At 36.9% G+C, this 15,792-nt stretch overlaps 1 protein-coding gene across 1 annotated transcript; it reads right to left on the bottom strand.

Annotated features, from left to right (window-relative positions):
* Positions 1-5,756: 5,756 nt before the first annotated feature.
* On the bottom strand, positions 5,757-14,365 carry LOC137731586 (putative ion channel POLLUX-like 2). The gene is made up of 24 exons (XM_068470740.1): positions 14,145-14,365; positions 12,735-12,802; positions 12,509-12,627; positions 11,855-12,141; positions 11,707-11,778; positions 10,857-10,932; positions 10,647-10,745; positions 10,413-10,567; positions 10,213-10,317; positions 9,955-10,041; positions 9,723-9,807; positions 9,486-9,633; positions 8,989-9,065; positions 8,818-8,898; positions 8,219-8,410; positions 8,012-8,125; positions 7,464-7,556; positions 7,202-7,325; positions 7,027-7,103; positions 6,828-6,875; positions 6,666-6,735; positions 6,501-6,574; positions 6,245-6,355; positions 5,757-6,170 (listed from the first exon to the last, which is right to left on the bottom strand). Exons 1-24 carry the CDS (start codon positions 14,234-14,236, stop codon positions 6,069-6,071), a joined length of 2,556 nt encoding a protein of 851 aa, XP_068326841.1. The 5' UTR covers positions 14,237-14,365; the 3' UTR covers positions 5,757-6,068.
* Positions 14,366-15,792: the final 1,427 nt, after the last annotated feature.

Below are 15,792 nucleotides of genomic sequence, written 5' to 3'. Positions count from 1 at the left end.
AAGGTCCACAAACATAATCAGACACTGAAAGGTGAGGTAAACCCTTAACAACTTATGAAGAGCTTTGAAGTTAACATGGCCAAGTCATCTATGCCACAACACATTAGCATCATCAATTGCTTTGTTGCATTTGGAGGAATCGCCAACTTTTGAAGTATCTAGAATGTAACAATTGTCACCAGATCTTGGAAGAACCATAAGATTATTTCCATGTTCATCCACAATTCCACACCCTTTCTTAGAGAAGCAAACTTCATCTGCCACTTCATCGCATAGTTAACTAATGCTAATAAGACTTGACTTCAAACCTTCCACATAACTAATGTTCTTAAGCTGAGGTAGACCAGGAATATTTACAACCTTTATTGCAGTGATTTGGGACTTATCTCCACTACCAAAAACAACACTACCACTATTGAAAGGTGAAAGAGATAGGAAGACATCCTTATCCCCTAGACATATGATGAGAACACCCACTGTCAAGATACCACACATTTAGCTTGGAGGCAGAGAATGCATTGAGAACAACCAAAATCTTTCGAACAACAATTTTTTCATAAATAGGCTTCATTGGTTAACATTTCAACTTTCTTATAGAAAACCGAGAAAGTCTCATACTTGAGCATTCTCAAATCCTTAAATTTTGAAACGGTCATCTGAAGCTTTAGATCTCTCACTTGTTTCTCACCTTCATGAAGTATTCTAAGCTTGTCTTGAGTTTGAATGGCAATTGTGCAATAACGAACATGAGCAAACTGATTAGACGAAATGGCAGAAACAATAGCGTTCCTGGCTTTCCTATTTGCCATGGCAGAAGTAATTTTTCCTTGAGTCCATTCACCCTTAGGCTTAACCACTAATTCACCATTAACATTTCTTGATGGTGCCCTCCATTCCAGGGTAAGATAGTCAGCAGCAACTAAGTCTTAATCTTCCAAAAAGATTTGAAACTTTTCACTCCATGTAGCATAATTAGTTCCATAAAGTATGGACGAGAATTGTAAAAGGCAGCAAAACGTTCACGATCCATGGTGAGATTCCACCCAATACCAGTTACTCCCAGATACCACTATAAGTATATCTAGAGCAAAGCTCTGATATCAATTGAAATTGGTACCAAGCGGAATATCCTGCAATTTGAAATTCGATATATGCTTGATTGACTAGTTAGTGTCACCAATCAACTAAGACCAGATTTATTAATTTACCAAAACCGAGAGTAAACAACTATACTTGGTTTACTAACTTAACTATAGTTAACAATGGTCTAGTTCAGTGTACATGTAAACTTTGTTAAACTTAGTTGACAACACATATCTATTTGTAAACCCTAGAGTCAATGTGTAACATGCAAATTAACAAGATATTTGAGCAAGAATAACAGTAATCAACAAAAGGAGTTTTTTGCCGGAAAAACCGAGAAAAAACCGGGAACTCACCACTAAGCCCAATCCACTAGTGTAAACAAAGGTTCACACAAAGCACAATTCCTAGAACCCTATCTATGGAGCAACTTTACCTTTGTGAAACCTTGCCTTACACGAGATGAACTCATACAGTCTTCATCAAGTGGTAGCTCCTTCTGAGCTCATTACCTTGTGGCATCGAGAACCAACACAACCAATGCAAATGATATAACAATGATGGTTATGTAAAATCTGGATTCAATGACCAGTCAATTTATCCAGTCAAACGTTTAAAGGAAGAAACTGATGATAATCCTAAAACAGGTCTATATATGGATTTGAAACTTAATGCAAGACCATGAAAACAATGCAAACCTACTTCCTAATGATTGGTTTTTAATGCATGAAGAATGTTTGACAGTTATGGTTTCATATATGGAGAAGAGGCAAGCTCAAAGGTCTCAAAGCAACTCTCTCACTCTAAAATAAATTCTAAACCCAAAAACAAAAACAAAAACCCTAGGGAACAAATCTACCCAAGGAAATCTAATTTCCATCAGCTAACTTGTGCCTAGGACACTTGTCGGCTGCAAAAGAGATCTAGCCAGATCGATGGCCAGAAACTAACCACCAGGATAAAGGTGTCAGTCAGCCCATGTAAGCTATCTTAATTTGTGTGCCTATACAGCTGGAAGTTAGCGTGCAAAACTGACTAGACAATCAAACTAGACATAATGCAACACGAATATGGATATGAAATAGACATACATGAATAAACCTTTTGAGGTGAAAAGTGCCACATCTTTAACTTTAATCCAGCAGCAACATCCTATAAATAGAGTATAGCCTAAAACTATATTAAGCATGTGTGTACTTTAATTACAATATTTGACAAGGAAAGCCAAACGTAAAAGTCTTGACTTCACAACAACCATATGAGATTATTCAATGTGCATAGTATGTGGACATAATGTGCATGTGTTGTGCATGTAATGCGCATGCGTTGTATACGAAGGGCGATTATCATTAATTTACTTCTGTAATGGTATTTCATGGTTTTATTTTTGAATTCTTACATACATAAGAAGTTAACTTTTTGTCATAGGAAGTTGCACCGTTTGAATGACTCTTTTTGTGATGGGAAGTTGCACCTTTTGAATGACCCTTATTCATCATCTATTTAAGTTATCTTGTGGGTTTGTGTTGAAAATGATGAAGAAAGGCCGCACCACCTCTTCCTCTACGCAATCTATTTTTGACAATGTTCTTCTCAAAATTCTTATCATTGTTGCTTCCTGCTCATTAAGGGACCTCTTTTCGGCGAAGATGGTATCGAAGAAGTTTAAGGAAATAGCTGATGACCCTCACATCTACCAACACATCAATATTATAGACTTTGAGACCGTCAACCCGTTTAGATCATGGTGCACATCTGACAAATTCTCAAACTTCATTAATCGTTGCATCCAGTGCCGCAACCCTGAGGCCCTCTACATGGTGGGGATACGATACTTCTTCTGAGACAATAAGGAAGAAGCCAGAATTCAGCAGCTTAAGAGTGCAATTTCGGAGGGCCATCAAGTAACAATGTACGTGTACAGTGTAATCTTGGTGTGCCATGGGTGGATTCCAAGCATGAAGGGCTCAAACTTCTCTATTCTCTTAATTGTCACAACTCGGGATAGTTGAGTGTAATGGAATGCCGAGAGAAGTTTCAGCAATGTTTGTCGGGTTTTAAGGTGCATAGGGAAGTAAAGGCCCGAATCCTAAAACTTCACCACGACAACGCTGCCATCAAACCTTGCAGCGATTGTGGAAGTCCGCAGGGTCCAATCACACTCCGAACGCATTGGGATGTATATGATTATGAAAAATTCACTACATGTAATGCCTGTACATGGCATCAGGAAGTGAATATATTTTGTGATGTATTATGTGGTAGAGATAGGTACTAAGTTTGTTTTTTAGTTCGTTTTATTTTGTTGTAATCGCAGCATTTAAATTCCAACCCAACTTTTTATTTTCCTTTAGTCTTTCATGTACTACTAAATTCGTAATTCTATTGGACTTTATACTTTAAAATTTTTCTTCATACAAATACACAAACAACAAGCTTTAAAAACTAGGAATAATTATAAAAACTAGCTCAAGGTGTCATCATTACCATGTCATCGATCTATCTTGCCGCCACTTTTTCTCACTCATCAATGCTTGTCCATCTTTTTATTATTTTCTTTGGATATTGTGCATGAATGACTAACAAGCAAAGAAAATGCACATTCCATGCACAGAACATGCACAACACATGCACAGTATACGCATATGTAGTGCATATGAAATGCACAGCATATGCACACAACATCTTCATGTCCCCTAAACGAACCCAAAATGTACAAATAATAGTCAATGACAGGTCCCATAGGTTTGGTGTGTGGTTGGGTTCTCGAGGGTTGTCTGAATTAAGAGTGATGACGGTTGGTTATTGTGCATGCATGGTTGGGTTGTAAAGTCTCAACCACCTCATCCATTTGGTTATTATGCATACACAAACAAGAAGCTTAAAAAAATAGGCATAATTAGGAAATTGTGATAATTAATTACGAAAGTGTGCATGAATGACTTTTGAGTTGCATCAGAGGTGGTGTATTTATTCATGCTTGTCCAAGCAGAAACCACCTCATCTAGTTGCAGAACGATGAAGAAAGGCAGAATTATGAAGAAAGGCAGAGCAATGAAGAAAGGCACAATAACCTCAACTTTCATAAAATCTTTTTCGGACAAGTTAGAAGTAGAATAATAAAACTTCATGAGGACAATGTTGCCGTCAAAGCATGCAGCAATTGTGGAAGTGCACAAGGTCCTTTCACAGTCCAACCCTATTAGGATTTCTGGTGCCATGACAAATTCAGTAGCTGCAATTCGTGTAGATGGCATCAAGAAATGAACTTTTTTTGTGATATGTTAAATGTTTTTAATAGGGACTAGATTCGTTTCTTTTCCTTTACTTGTCTTCAAATTTAGTTCTCATATATTTTTGTTAGTAAATGGAAAAGGGAGAAGTTTTTGGTAACATTAACAATGTTTGCTTTCTTAAATGAAAAGAAGCACAACATAAAGCATGAACAAAGCATGCTTAAGTCTCCAAAACCCGATGTCGTAGGTTCGAATCGTATAGGGCGTCTGATTTTGTGTCATTGTTAATTGCGTTATGTCAAAATTAGACTACAATAATTGAGCACAAACCCCAATTTGACCTCCTTTATGCATCTCGTGTGCATACAATGTATAGTTTTCTAGAAAAAAAATTGAAGCCAAAGCCAAGAAACATTTGACCTTAGCCATAGAACCCAAGAACTCACAAAATACAGGTAAAGCCAAGAAACCCAACAGCCATAAAACATATGAACCCAAAAATTAATACTGATAAATATTACACTTTGAAATCAAAACCCATAAACAAACCTTTAAAAAATTAAAAAAAATTATTCCCCAAATATCGTAAAGAAACCCGCATCACTCTTATTGGGCTTTAGCTTATGTTTTTTTTAATACATTGATATTTTTACACTAAGGGGAGGGGGGTTTGGTTAAGCCACACAATGGGCAACCTAATTTGGTATCGAATTCGCCATCCACGAGATTCGAACCTAAGACCTCTCATTTCCAAGTGAAGAGTAATACCACCAGACCGTAATACTGAGTGGCTTGGCTCATGTTGATTCATCTAATCCCACCTGCAACCTTTATGAGAGCTTTGTTGGATGAATTATTATCCATTACACACCAAGCTTTTGGGATTGTGAGATGGGAATTGTCTTGCCACCCAAAAGTTAGATGTGATCTGAATCTTGGGTCACCAATTCGAAAACAGAGAGAGGGGATGGGTGAAAGGACGGCTATTGATGAGAGAGAAAGGGTTGCTGCCGGTGAGGTGGGTTGTTAAAGGGTGAGTGCATCGTTAGGATTCTTTGACAGAAAGAGAGTAGAGAGAGAAATCAAAAAATGGGAGGAGATAACCCATTTATATATGAGGGCAATTAGGTCATTTCAAGGTGTAGAAAAATCTTATTTCTGTCCAGCAACTGTGCATGGCGCGTGCATGCTTTGTGCATATTCAAAAAATCTTATTTCTATCCAAAGATTAAGAAAATGTCCCATTTTGGGGTATTTCCTAAATTTTCATTACAATTATTAATCAAATTCCCAACTTGAATTAAAGTGTAAATATGATTGGTGTGGCATTATTGGGTGTGTACAAATTTAGTGCACAAATTTGATGCACCTAGCAGTATTCTAAAGACAATATCAAGGTATAGTAACATGGTAAACAATGCTTGTTATTGTTAATCCAATATTCTAGGAGGGGGTGAATACTCAACCTCCAGATTTCCTTTATTGGACAAATTTCCATGAATTTGTGTGTTCCCTGCACCAGTGTTACAGTGTTTCACATCAGAAAAGAAGCTAATACTGCAAAACATGAGTGCTAATACCGGTTCTATGGTACAAGCTCGGAGAACATTTTCACTGTCAAAACATGAGTGCTTCTATTTAGCATGGGATTCAGACTTTCACGACCAAAATTTGGGTGAACGTTTCAACTTGAAATCATATAACACTCAACAGCAACGAAAACAATGGACCGGCGACCAAATGTAGAGTCTACAGAACGATAGGTTGTTCTCCTTCGAGTTCAGATATAACTATCAACGAATCTGTCAACTCAAGGGGGAGGGGTTCGGACTTGGGAACTGGATTGATAACCTGCACCGTGACATAAGATATGAATGAGATGTCTAAACCAATTTCAGAGCCGAATCAAATCAAGATGTTTTTACCTTCTTGTTGTTTTTCACATAACCTATTGCCACTTCTTTCCGCAGTTGTGCTCTTTCAGAAAGCTCAAAGAACGAAGGGTTCTCTCCGTCTTTAATATAGAGGCTGATATCCTGTTGGAACAAAAACAGTCAAAGTTTAAATATACAGTTTTAACGGATATCCAATCCAAATCCTGTAGCTGAAAATATAAAAAAGACAACGTCCAACCAGGATCAAAATCATAGCATATTAAAATTCAGGATTCAAGGTGATTACCTTTACGTATATTTCATCACCCTCGGCATTAAGAATGTCTTTCCACACTTCATTTAGTTCACTGTTCTCAGCAACTGATAAGCACAATCAAATAATGACTTGTTATTTTGGAATTTGACCATTATATATGCGGTGAGAACTAAGTCTAGTACAATGATTCAATACCTTGGGCTGTTACGAGGCTCATTACTTCCTCTGAGGCAATGTAAGTCAGGGACGGCTTAATTCTCATGATCTGCAGGGATTTTGGGGTGTATAATAATGTTAATATTGAAAAATATTTGATAGAAAAATCATATTCATTGAGAAAAGTCTGCTGCATCGTACTTGTTTGCCCAAATTCGAGTCCACGATCTCTGCAACAAGATTCTGTACCTGCAGTACACCACTTTGTTACTTCCTTTGTCTGCTCTAGGTGACAATTATGACTAAGTTATTGTGAAAACTATTTAATTAATTAAACTCAGAGTTTGAAATTTTACAAAATTGGAAATGAGGTACTGATGTTTAAATGAACTTGACCTACCTTTACACCAAGTTTGTTGCAAATATTTTCGGCAAGAAGAAGAGAATACGCGGATTGCTTGTCTGCCCTGGTTGGATCTGAAGAGAGGGTACTTTAACACAATGCAACCAAAAGCTAATTTAAACTTCATAAAACCAAGAAAAGAGAAGGGAGGGAGGAATTCAAGTGTGTTCACCTCCGAGAAGCCATTCTCTATCGGATATTACAACCACCGACAAGGGAACATCTTCGTTCTTCAATGAATTATGGATATGCTCTATGGTATCTTGTAAGGTTTCAAAGTTCAATGGATTTCCAATCTGCAGCACATTGAAAAAAATGGAAGTTTTAAAGGGCAAAAAAGGAAACTTCCAGAGAAAACTAGTATCGAGAAAGAAACGAAATCCATAATGACACCAGAAGGTTCCACTCTCTAGGTTGAAAGAGTGAGGCAGTACCCGATGAGAAACCTTGATGTGTTTGAGTTTTCCGTGTTCAGAAACTTGTCTCGTCTTCGTTCTGTCCTCTAACGGTACATCTGACAGAATTTCCTGCATATATAAAACAATGATTCCTGGTTGTGAAGACAAAAAATTCTAGTATTGCTTAGTCTTTATCATGCTTCCTTAAGGTGAAGAAAATTGCAATAACATCCCAATTGATTTGTTGGCGATTTCACCGCCTTCACATTACTTTTGGAGTACATTGCAGCCACTTAATATAGCTACCTCTTCACAATTTTATCACACATGTACTTGCGTAAGTAACAATGTAGGTTTACTAATGCTTTACAGATCAGGGCAGTTGATATATTAGCAATTTTCACCGCCTTCTGTTACTTTGGAGTACCTTGCATCAATGTAATATAACTACCTCTCCACGATTCCATCACACATGCACTTGCGTAATTAACAATACACCTTTACTAATTAGAACATTGTTTTACAGTTCAGGGAAATTGCTGAGTATAGGATCCACAAAGAGTTCCAAGCGAATTAGAACATACCACGACACTGCCAGGTCCAAGATAATTGTCATATTCTTCAATCATCTCTACGATGTCGGGGCGCCATCCAAGCAGAAGTATAAATTCTTTTGGTCCCAGATTATAATCTGAAGCCTGCATTAATAAGAACAAATTTATTCAGAGTTGGAGACCAAATCTATCAAGCCCTGGTGGCCTTCAAGCAATTATGTCTTAGTAAAGTCACACCTTAGAGCCTGGTTTCTTGGGACGCCTGACAATGTTCTCAAGTCGTGTTTTCACCAGTTGCAAGGAATGCGGGTGAGTACCACCGTTTGTTTCTAGATCATCCAAACTTTGATCAGCGCCTATTTCTTTGACAACATTCGAATAAGTAACATCTGGTGTCTTACTCCCATTAACAGGTGCAATGAATAATACCTACAAGACGAAAGTGCACAACGTTAGGAGCTCATAAATAAAAATGATGGTTAACCACGATCCATTCAGCCAGCAAAACAACATAAAGCAAATACCAAAGCAAATGAAGCAGTCACAGAGTGAATCGCTCAGGTTTCCATGATCATCTTAGTTTCTTTCTTCTATTTTGTAATTATCAAATTTTACCGCACTTTTGTCTAATTGTCTGCTCATGATAAATAAAAACAGGAACTGCGAAAGTAAACAATCTAATCAACCATTGGTGTGTAGAGAAATTTACAAAACAAAACTTTAACAAACATTGTGTTTATGATTCCATTTTTCACAAGTCAAAAGAAATCTCAAAGTTACTGGTGCTTGTTTTAGTTCAAATTAAAAATGTAAATTAAGTCCAGAACTTCTCATACTTTGTCAGTTTCCCGCAAGATTTCACTGTCATTGGGGTGGAAGTCTATCTTCCCGTTCCTATAAAGCCCACAAACAACTGCCTGAAAGGGATATCCAGTCAGAGAAATTCCAAATCAGCCAGCCGCAATAAGTTCTTCACTAGCAGAATTACATTTGGCAGATGGTGTTACCTCTTGAAACCCATGTCGTAACCTCCTATACTTGATCCCCGCTAGACTTGGGAAACTGCAAAGATTAAATACATTTTCTGCACTGAGCAGAAATGATATCAATTAGTGTGCCATCTCAGAAATGATCGGAGAGATGGTTCCAGTTGCCTGATAACCAACATGATTTAGAAATAATCACCGTAGTAAAAAGAACAACACGTGACTTGGGTTGACAGGTCTAATTTCTAGTTACCGCCTAAAGATTTCAAACTGATATTTGTAAAGATAGTAGGGCCTCAAGGTATCGATTTATTACCACAAATAAATGCACAACTGATAAAATGGGAGAAATTATCATTACAGCAATAACATTTCATCTGTAACTTTCCGATTGTTGGTCGTTAATCACATGTCCTTTTGGTAATGCATAAAGTTAACTTTGAGGGTTCAAAAATAGAATTTCATAAGCATCCTCACGAGAAAATTAGTTATTTCTTCGAAAGAGACTTGTACCATACTTTGATAATTAAGCAAGTGCCTGTAGATCTTTATGAGTCCCTTTTGACGAGAGCATTGAACAAATAATTTTGATGCACCATTTTCTACAGGCTCTACTTTTAACCCTGAGATTGACTTTAAGAGCTTACACGTATTGGAACTTGAAACCTGCATTCATTGGGGAGGGAAAATTTAACATGGTTTTAGCACACTTTGTAATAAAGTTTAGTACGAAGACACAGAGATTAGTGATATACCTCAACAATTGTGGGGACAGATTCCATGTTAGGAATAGGTTGAAGAGCCAGAACAGACAAAAAAGCATCGGTGTCAACTTCATACCTAAACAGATGAGGATGTGAAGTCAAAACACGTTTGAAAGAGAAGAAATTTGTAATAAACTAGGAAATTCCAAAGAAACTTTAACAAAAATCTTGTATACTCTAAGATGATCTCTCACATAGAAGTTAAAGTTGATCAAGTTCTCACCGGTCACCCTTCATTGGCAGTATAATTATTGCACGTGCCTTGTTGGCAGCGGCTCTTTCAAATGATTTTGTTAAACTAAGGCTGCAACTGTAAGAGTAGAGCCTCAATGTAAGAATCAGAAGCACACAAAGTCTCTATTTTATTATCAAATCCAATTACCTATTACATCATTTATTACTTTGTTAATTTTTATATTCATTGCACCGAGGCCTTCCAAAATCAGACGGAAATGACTTAGATGATTTCTTATAGCCGCACCTCTTTGAAAGGATATCAATATGAATAAGATCTCTGGCTAAATTGTCCGCGAGCTTGTCCATCTGCTTTCTTGGGAGATCGGACATAAGAAGAATTTTCTGCCTCCTGTGAACATGTAAGCAAGACAACAACACAAGCCAGTAATTTAACCACACAATCCTGATATAAGAACCTCTGTCCGAGTACAAGTATTAGATTACCTAGCTGTAGCAGTACCTAAGCGGACAGCAATTTCGTGATACTTGTTTAGTTGCTTCAGTATGAACTGAAGATGACTGTTCACTCCACAAATAATGATATGATCAGTCTCCAGAACTTGTATTTGTGCGCCCTCTCTCAGCCTGTACATATTGGTCTGTGCAAATCATGGCCATAAGGATGCCGTTTACATATAAGTTAGATGTACGATAATGTTCCATGATTCAAGAACTTACCCTGAACTGTTCAGTCATTGTGCTCAACAAGCGAGTGTAAACTAATATGCCCCATATTGTAAGAACAAAACCAATAACACGTTCAATGCGTGTTCTTTGCTGCAGTGTACATCGTACAATACATGTTATTTACAATCATTTAAGAAAATACAGAATGAGCGAAAGCTTATAGAATGAACCAAATGATAAAAGTAGAAAACGACATCACACTTTTAGATGTGTCGATGATGAACACAGACATGCCCAAGCCTCCCAGAAGCAGTCCTCCAAAGACTCCTTACTACCCCTGTGTAATTTGAAATGCATTCAGATTGTAAACAAGCATGAGGAATAAATTCATTTAAAAATAATACCATTAATAAGACTGCTGAACCGTTACAATATCAAATAATTGTCAGCCGACATCATAACAGCTTCAAGTTTTTTGGAATAGTGTGATAACAACAAACTTTCTCATGATATCAAAGCAAGAAATCCTGGTCAAATCATGCAAGTGTAACCAATATAAGTTGAATTCCACATGTTGGCCTTTAATGGTGAAAAGAGGCCAGCATTTGACGGGAGTGTTAGAATATAAAATAATTGTTGGTCTAAGATGCTGAGATCCTTGTAAAGAAGATGGATAGAAGAGACAAAACCATATTCTTTCAGCAATTCATTTGTGATAGACAACGATTAGACCCCAAATGCTTAAGCTGTTTGGGAATTGGTCAACAATGTATATCAATCTAACACCGTCCCTTACACAAAACCCGTTCTTGCTTTCCATGTTGCCAGGCAAACAGAAAGAAAAATATAGCTGAAACCCCACCCTGCACCAAAAAAGTAGTGAACGGATTGAAGGTTCCACATCCAGGACCTCCTGCTACCAAAGCTCTGATACGGTGATACCGTATTAGAAAACTTCAGCTGTTATGAAATGGGCCATCAATTTATATCAATCTAATAGTCTAGACACCAAGAAAAAGATTGCTATATAATGAACTACCATAAAGCAACATGAAGCAGAATATGCCAGAGAAAGTAATTCGACCTGCTCTTAGAAAGGATTATAGGTTACCTAAACTTGTAGAATAGGAAGCCACCAATGACAACAAATGAGAAGCATGCTACCAGGAGCACCACAAAGAACCTAAAAACATTTACAAAAGAATTTAGCCAAACGAGAACGGTAACTTTGCAAAGCTCTATCCAAAATCTTCACTTACGTGGCAACATTTTTCTCAAGTTGGATGTTAAATAGATACAGTAACCGTGCAAAGCTCCATCTAATATCTTGAAATGAAGGAAAAGACACATCCAACGGACGAGGCAAGGGTTTATTCAAAGAATTAGAAACACAGGCAAGGGGCAAGGTGGCAGCCCCGAAAGTTTGAATGATATAGGGAAGTTTTGCTTGGACAATCTTGATGAAAGTATTAAAAATACTTGACTGCACAAGTCTAATTGAGAAATAAAAGGACACCAATCCCATCATGACTTTAGTCAGGTGAACCTGCAAATACACCAAATTCCATCAAGAAATTTACTAAATACTAGTAGCGCCATGATATGAATAAAATGCAAGATCTGAAGCCAGCAGGTTTCCCCGGAATTAAAAGATTCAGAATATGATGAGTTTGTTCAATTTATCATGGATACAAATAGTTGATAACAGAGAGTAAACGGGTGAATCCACTAAATAGAGGAACCTCGAAAGGGGTTTAAGCTGTTACCCGCTTTAATCAATTCTAATTCAGCAAAACTGATTTGTTCTTTTTTTCAGATTAAAAAACAATTATATCTAATGCAGATTCATCCATCTAATGCTCTCGTTAGAAATTGAACAGATAAATAAAAAAATTTCTATCTAATGCTCTCACCTGAGAAATATTAATTGGGTCTGCACTAAAGAGTTTGTCATTCGAATCGTCTTCAACATTTATATACACAGTGGAATCTAACTTATTTTCTGCCCCTTGAGAACTGGCCTCAGATTTTCCTGTAAAAAGAATAAACATATGTAAGATATCCCTAGTGAGTGATCAAAATATAAAGCAGAATATCAATGCATTCACACATGATAAAGCATACAAACAATATTCTCACCTCTGTTGAAACTACATGCATGTAAAGACGGAGATTTGATCCACCAAAAGTGGCATGGCATTAATTTCCTGTTAAGTATCATATCAAAGTTAGCATCATATGGCTCATGTACGCTAAAACTCAGGATAACTGTGCATCAATAGCCCCAATGTATGTATCATAACTAGGTTGCACAAATACAGACATCAACAACTGTACTCCAAATTACAATTTCTGTCAGTTACATAATATGGTATTTATCACAATATGCTTGAGATAGAAATCGGAAAGCTTTTCATTCATAACACCATATGCTGCTTGCAAAACTTAAATGTGATAACCGTGCATCTTGGTTCTGTAAATACCGAACAGATGATAAGGGCTTATGAAACAGAGCTCGACACGGAGAATTTATGTATATGGCATCGCACATTAACTGACATTTTCATCAGTAAACCATTATTGTCATCAAACTCCTACTCTACAGGAGGAACACATACTTTTAAATAGGCAACAGCATGAGAAAGGCATCTAGTACTAGTTAAAATAATAAGGTGGTTTAAGCAGACAATTTCCTCGAAGATATGCAGGAGTTTGAGCTGAAGTATTTAGAATATCAGAAACCGAGTATGTCAATCTGCAAAGAAAGGGCTTAATGAAACCAGATAAGTCCTTGCAGAAAGTACTCATCTTTTGATCAGTCTCTATCCGCCATTAGAGCCGGTAACATTGTAGGTTCAATTCCTGCTGCCGGATGTGAAAGTTCTTCCTTAAGACTAGGTTGGTTCCTCAGGTGAGGGGTGCAAACGTTATCCCTCTACTTCAAGCCCTACTCCCGAATCGAAAAAACAATGAGTCTTGTTGTCGTACTTCCTCTCCATCCGGGCACTAACACAGAAACTAAACTTCCAGGCAACTGAGCCAGCCCCTTTATCTACCAAACTTCAAACTCCAACAAGTTCACACTTGTATCAAAAGAATTCGGCACTACCCAACAGTTGAACACCCGATATCTCTCAATTCGCATTACAATCAACAGTTGAGAATTTCAAGTACTACCCAGTTGACAAATACTTAGGAATCAGAGGAACATATAAAATCTACCAAGAAACAAAGCATGAAACTTGAAGGTTAACAACAACCAAGTACCACTACCAAGTGATGGGGTTCAAATGAATTGGTTTTCAGGACCAAGAGTGCAAACCTGGACCAAATTCGGACGCTAAAGAACCTAACGTTCGGTTTCATACACGAAAATGCAACTCGAACTACAGTTCAAGGACGTTTGCTACAATTAGTCCATTAACCAATTAACGGAATAAACCCTTTAAACCCCATATGAATGCCAATGCCATCAAACAACCAAAAACTGGCATTATAAAAAACCCTCACTTGGTAATTGAAAAGATGAGGAAATGAAATTCTAAATACCTTTTTGGGGAAGAAAAACGGTTGGAGACGGGAACCCGACAAGGCAAAACGCAGAGCTGCAAGCTGTGCAGCTGACTACTCGGAAGAACCATGTCTGTGAGACTGTGACAGTCACAAGTGTTTTTCCGGAGTTTTGAGGTTTCACAAGAAAGAAGGAAACATTGGAGACGCAACAGAAACTTCAAACAACACAAATGGAAGTTGGAAAAAAGAAACAGAAATCTGGGATCTTTCGGGGAATCCAACGTGGACCACCTGCAGAGATTTTTCAATGGAAACTCAAGTTTTATTTTTTAAGTTATTAACTTTTTAAAATAAGTTTTATTTTTTAAGTTATTAACTTTTTAAAATATATATCTTAACACGTGAATATTTCGGATGTCAATTATACCGAAGAATCTCTCAACCACGTGGTCCCTCCCAAAAATGTCATTTGCTTTCCTATGCATGCTTGCAACTACAGAGGACACTGGAGAGTCGTTGTCAAACCTTTTGTCGTCGATTGATGATTAATTTCAGTACCATTAAAGCTTGTGGATGGAGATGTTCCAAACAAGAACACCAATAATCAATTATTTGATGATATTTCTATTTTGCGAGGATTACGATACCGTTGGAAAGATCAAATTTTTTTAAATAAATAATATGATTGTAAATAATTGAATTATTAATTAAATGCTAATTAACGTATTTATTTATTATTAATGATACATTATTTGATTTGTAACTTAATTTAAAAAATTTGATATCTCTAACACTATCCCGAAAATTATCACCAATAGCGGTTTTTGATTTCTTATCCCGATTTCATCTGCAATCAAACAATATATCAACGTCTCACATGAATAACGTTGTGTTTTTACCTAGGGATACTTGACATTGTGGATCTCAACACATGAATAACCTCAAAATCAATTAATTATTTTGAAAGTTATTCAAGTCAATGTTATGTGGTTGAAAAGGATACAAGTATAATTTCATTTTCTAATATAAATCGACTTTATATGAACAAGTATTACCAATGAGACACGGCAATTTGATGGAAGGGAAATTTTTTTTTTTCTTTTTTTTTTTGGAAAACCTTGACGGTATGAAGAAAATTTTATTGATAACAAAAAATTATAAGAGGTATCTCATAGTGATAAACTGACTTCTTTTTCCATGTAGTTCTGGTACTGCATGAGCCATGAGGCAGTGTCATAGTTTTTACACAAGGATCAAATGATACACAAAATCATAATCACTGGCCCTAAGATATGCGTCTATGGGAGTTTGAATTCGGATTGGGAGCTCCAACTCTTTGCTCTCGCTTTCCACTAGACCAACCCTTTGAAATTTCTGTATTGTTATTTAAGAGAATGGTTGTAACTTGTAAGAGAATTTTTACTAACCATTGTTGTGCGTGAATGCGTGAGAATAGAGATCAGTGATTACTTGGTTAAGGGAAAGTGAGGATGGAGAACAAAGACAACACAAGAAGCAATGAAAGTGGGGCAAGTGGTGGAAGCTGAATCCAATTGTCATGGTGTGAAATCTATCATTGAAAACTACAAATACAATAAAAGATGAGTTGAACAGATCAACATGTACAATAAGTGCAATTCCACATTTGCTTCACGCACTTGCTTCACACAAGTGCTTATAAGGC

Source organism: Pyrus communis, chromosome 4, assembly GCF_963583255.1.
Source record: "Pyrus communis chromosome 4, drPyrComm1.1, whole genome shotgun sequence".
NCBI lineage: Eukaryota > Viridiplantae > Streptophyta > Magnoliopsida > Rosales > Rosaceae > Pyrus > Pyrus communis.
Note: the sequence above shows the minus strand (reverse complement) of the source record. Positions and strands in the feature narration are given on the sequence as shown.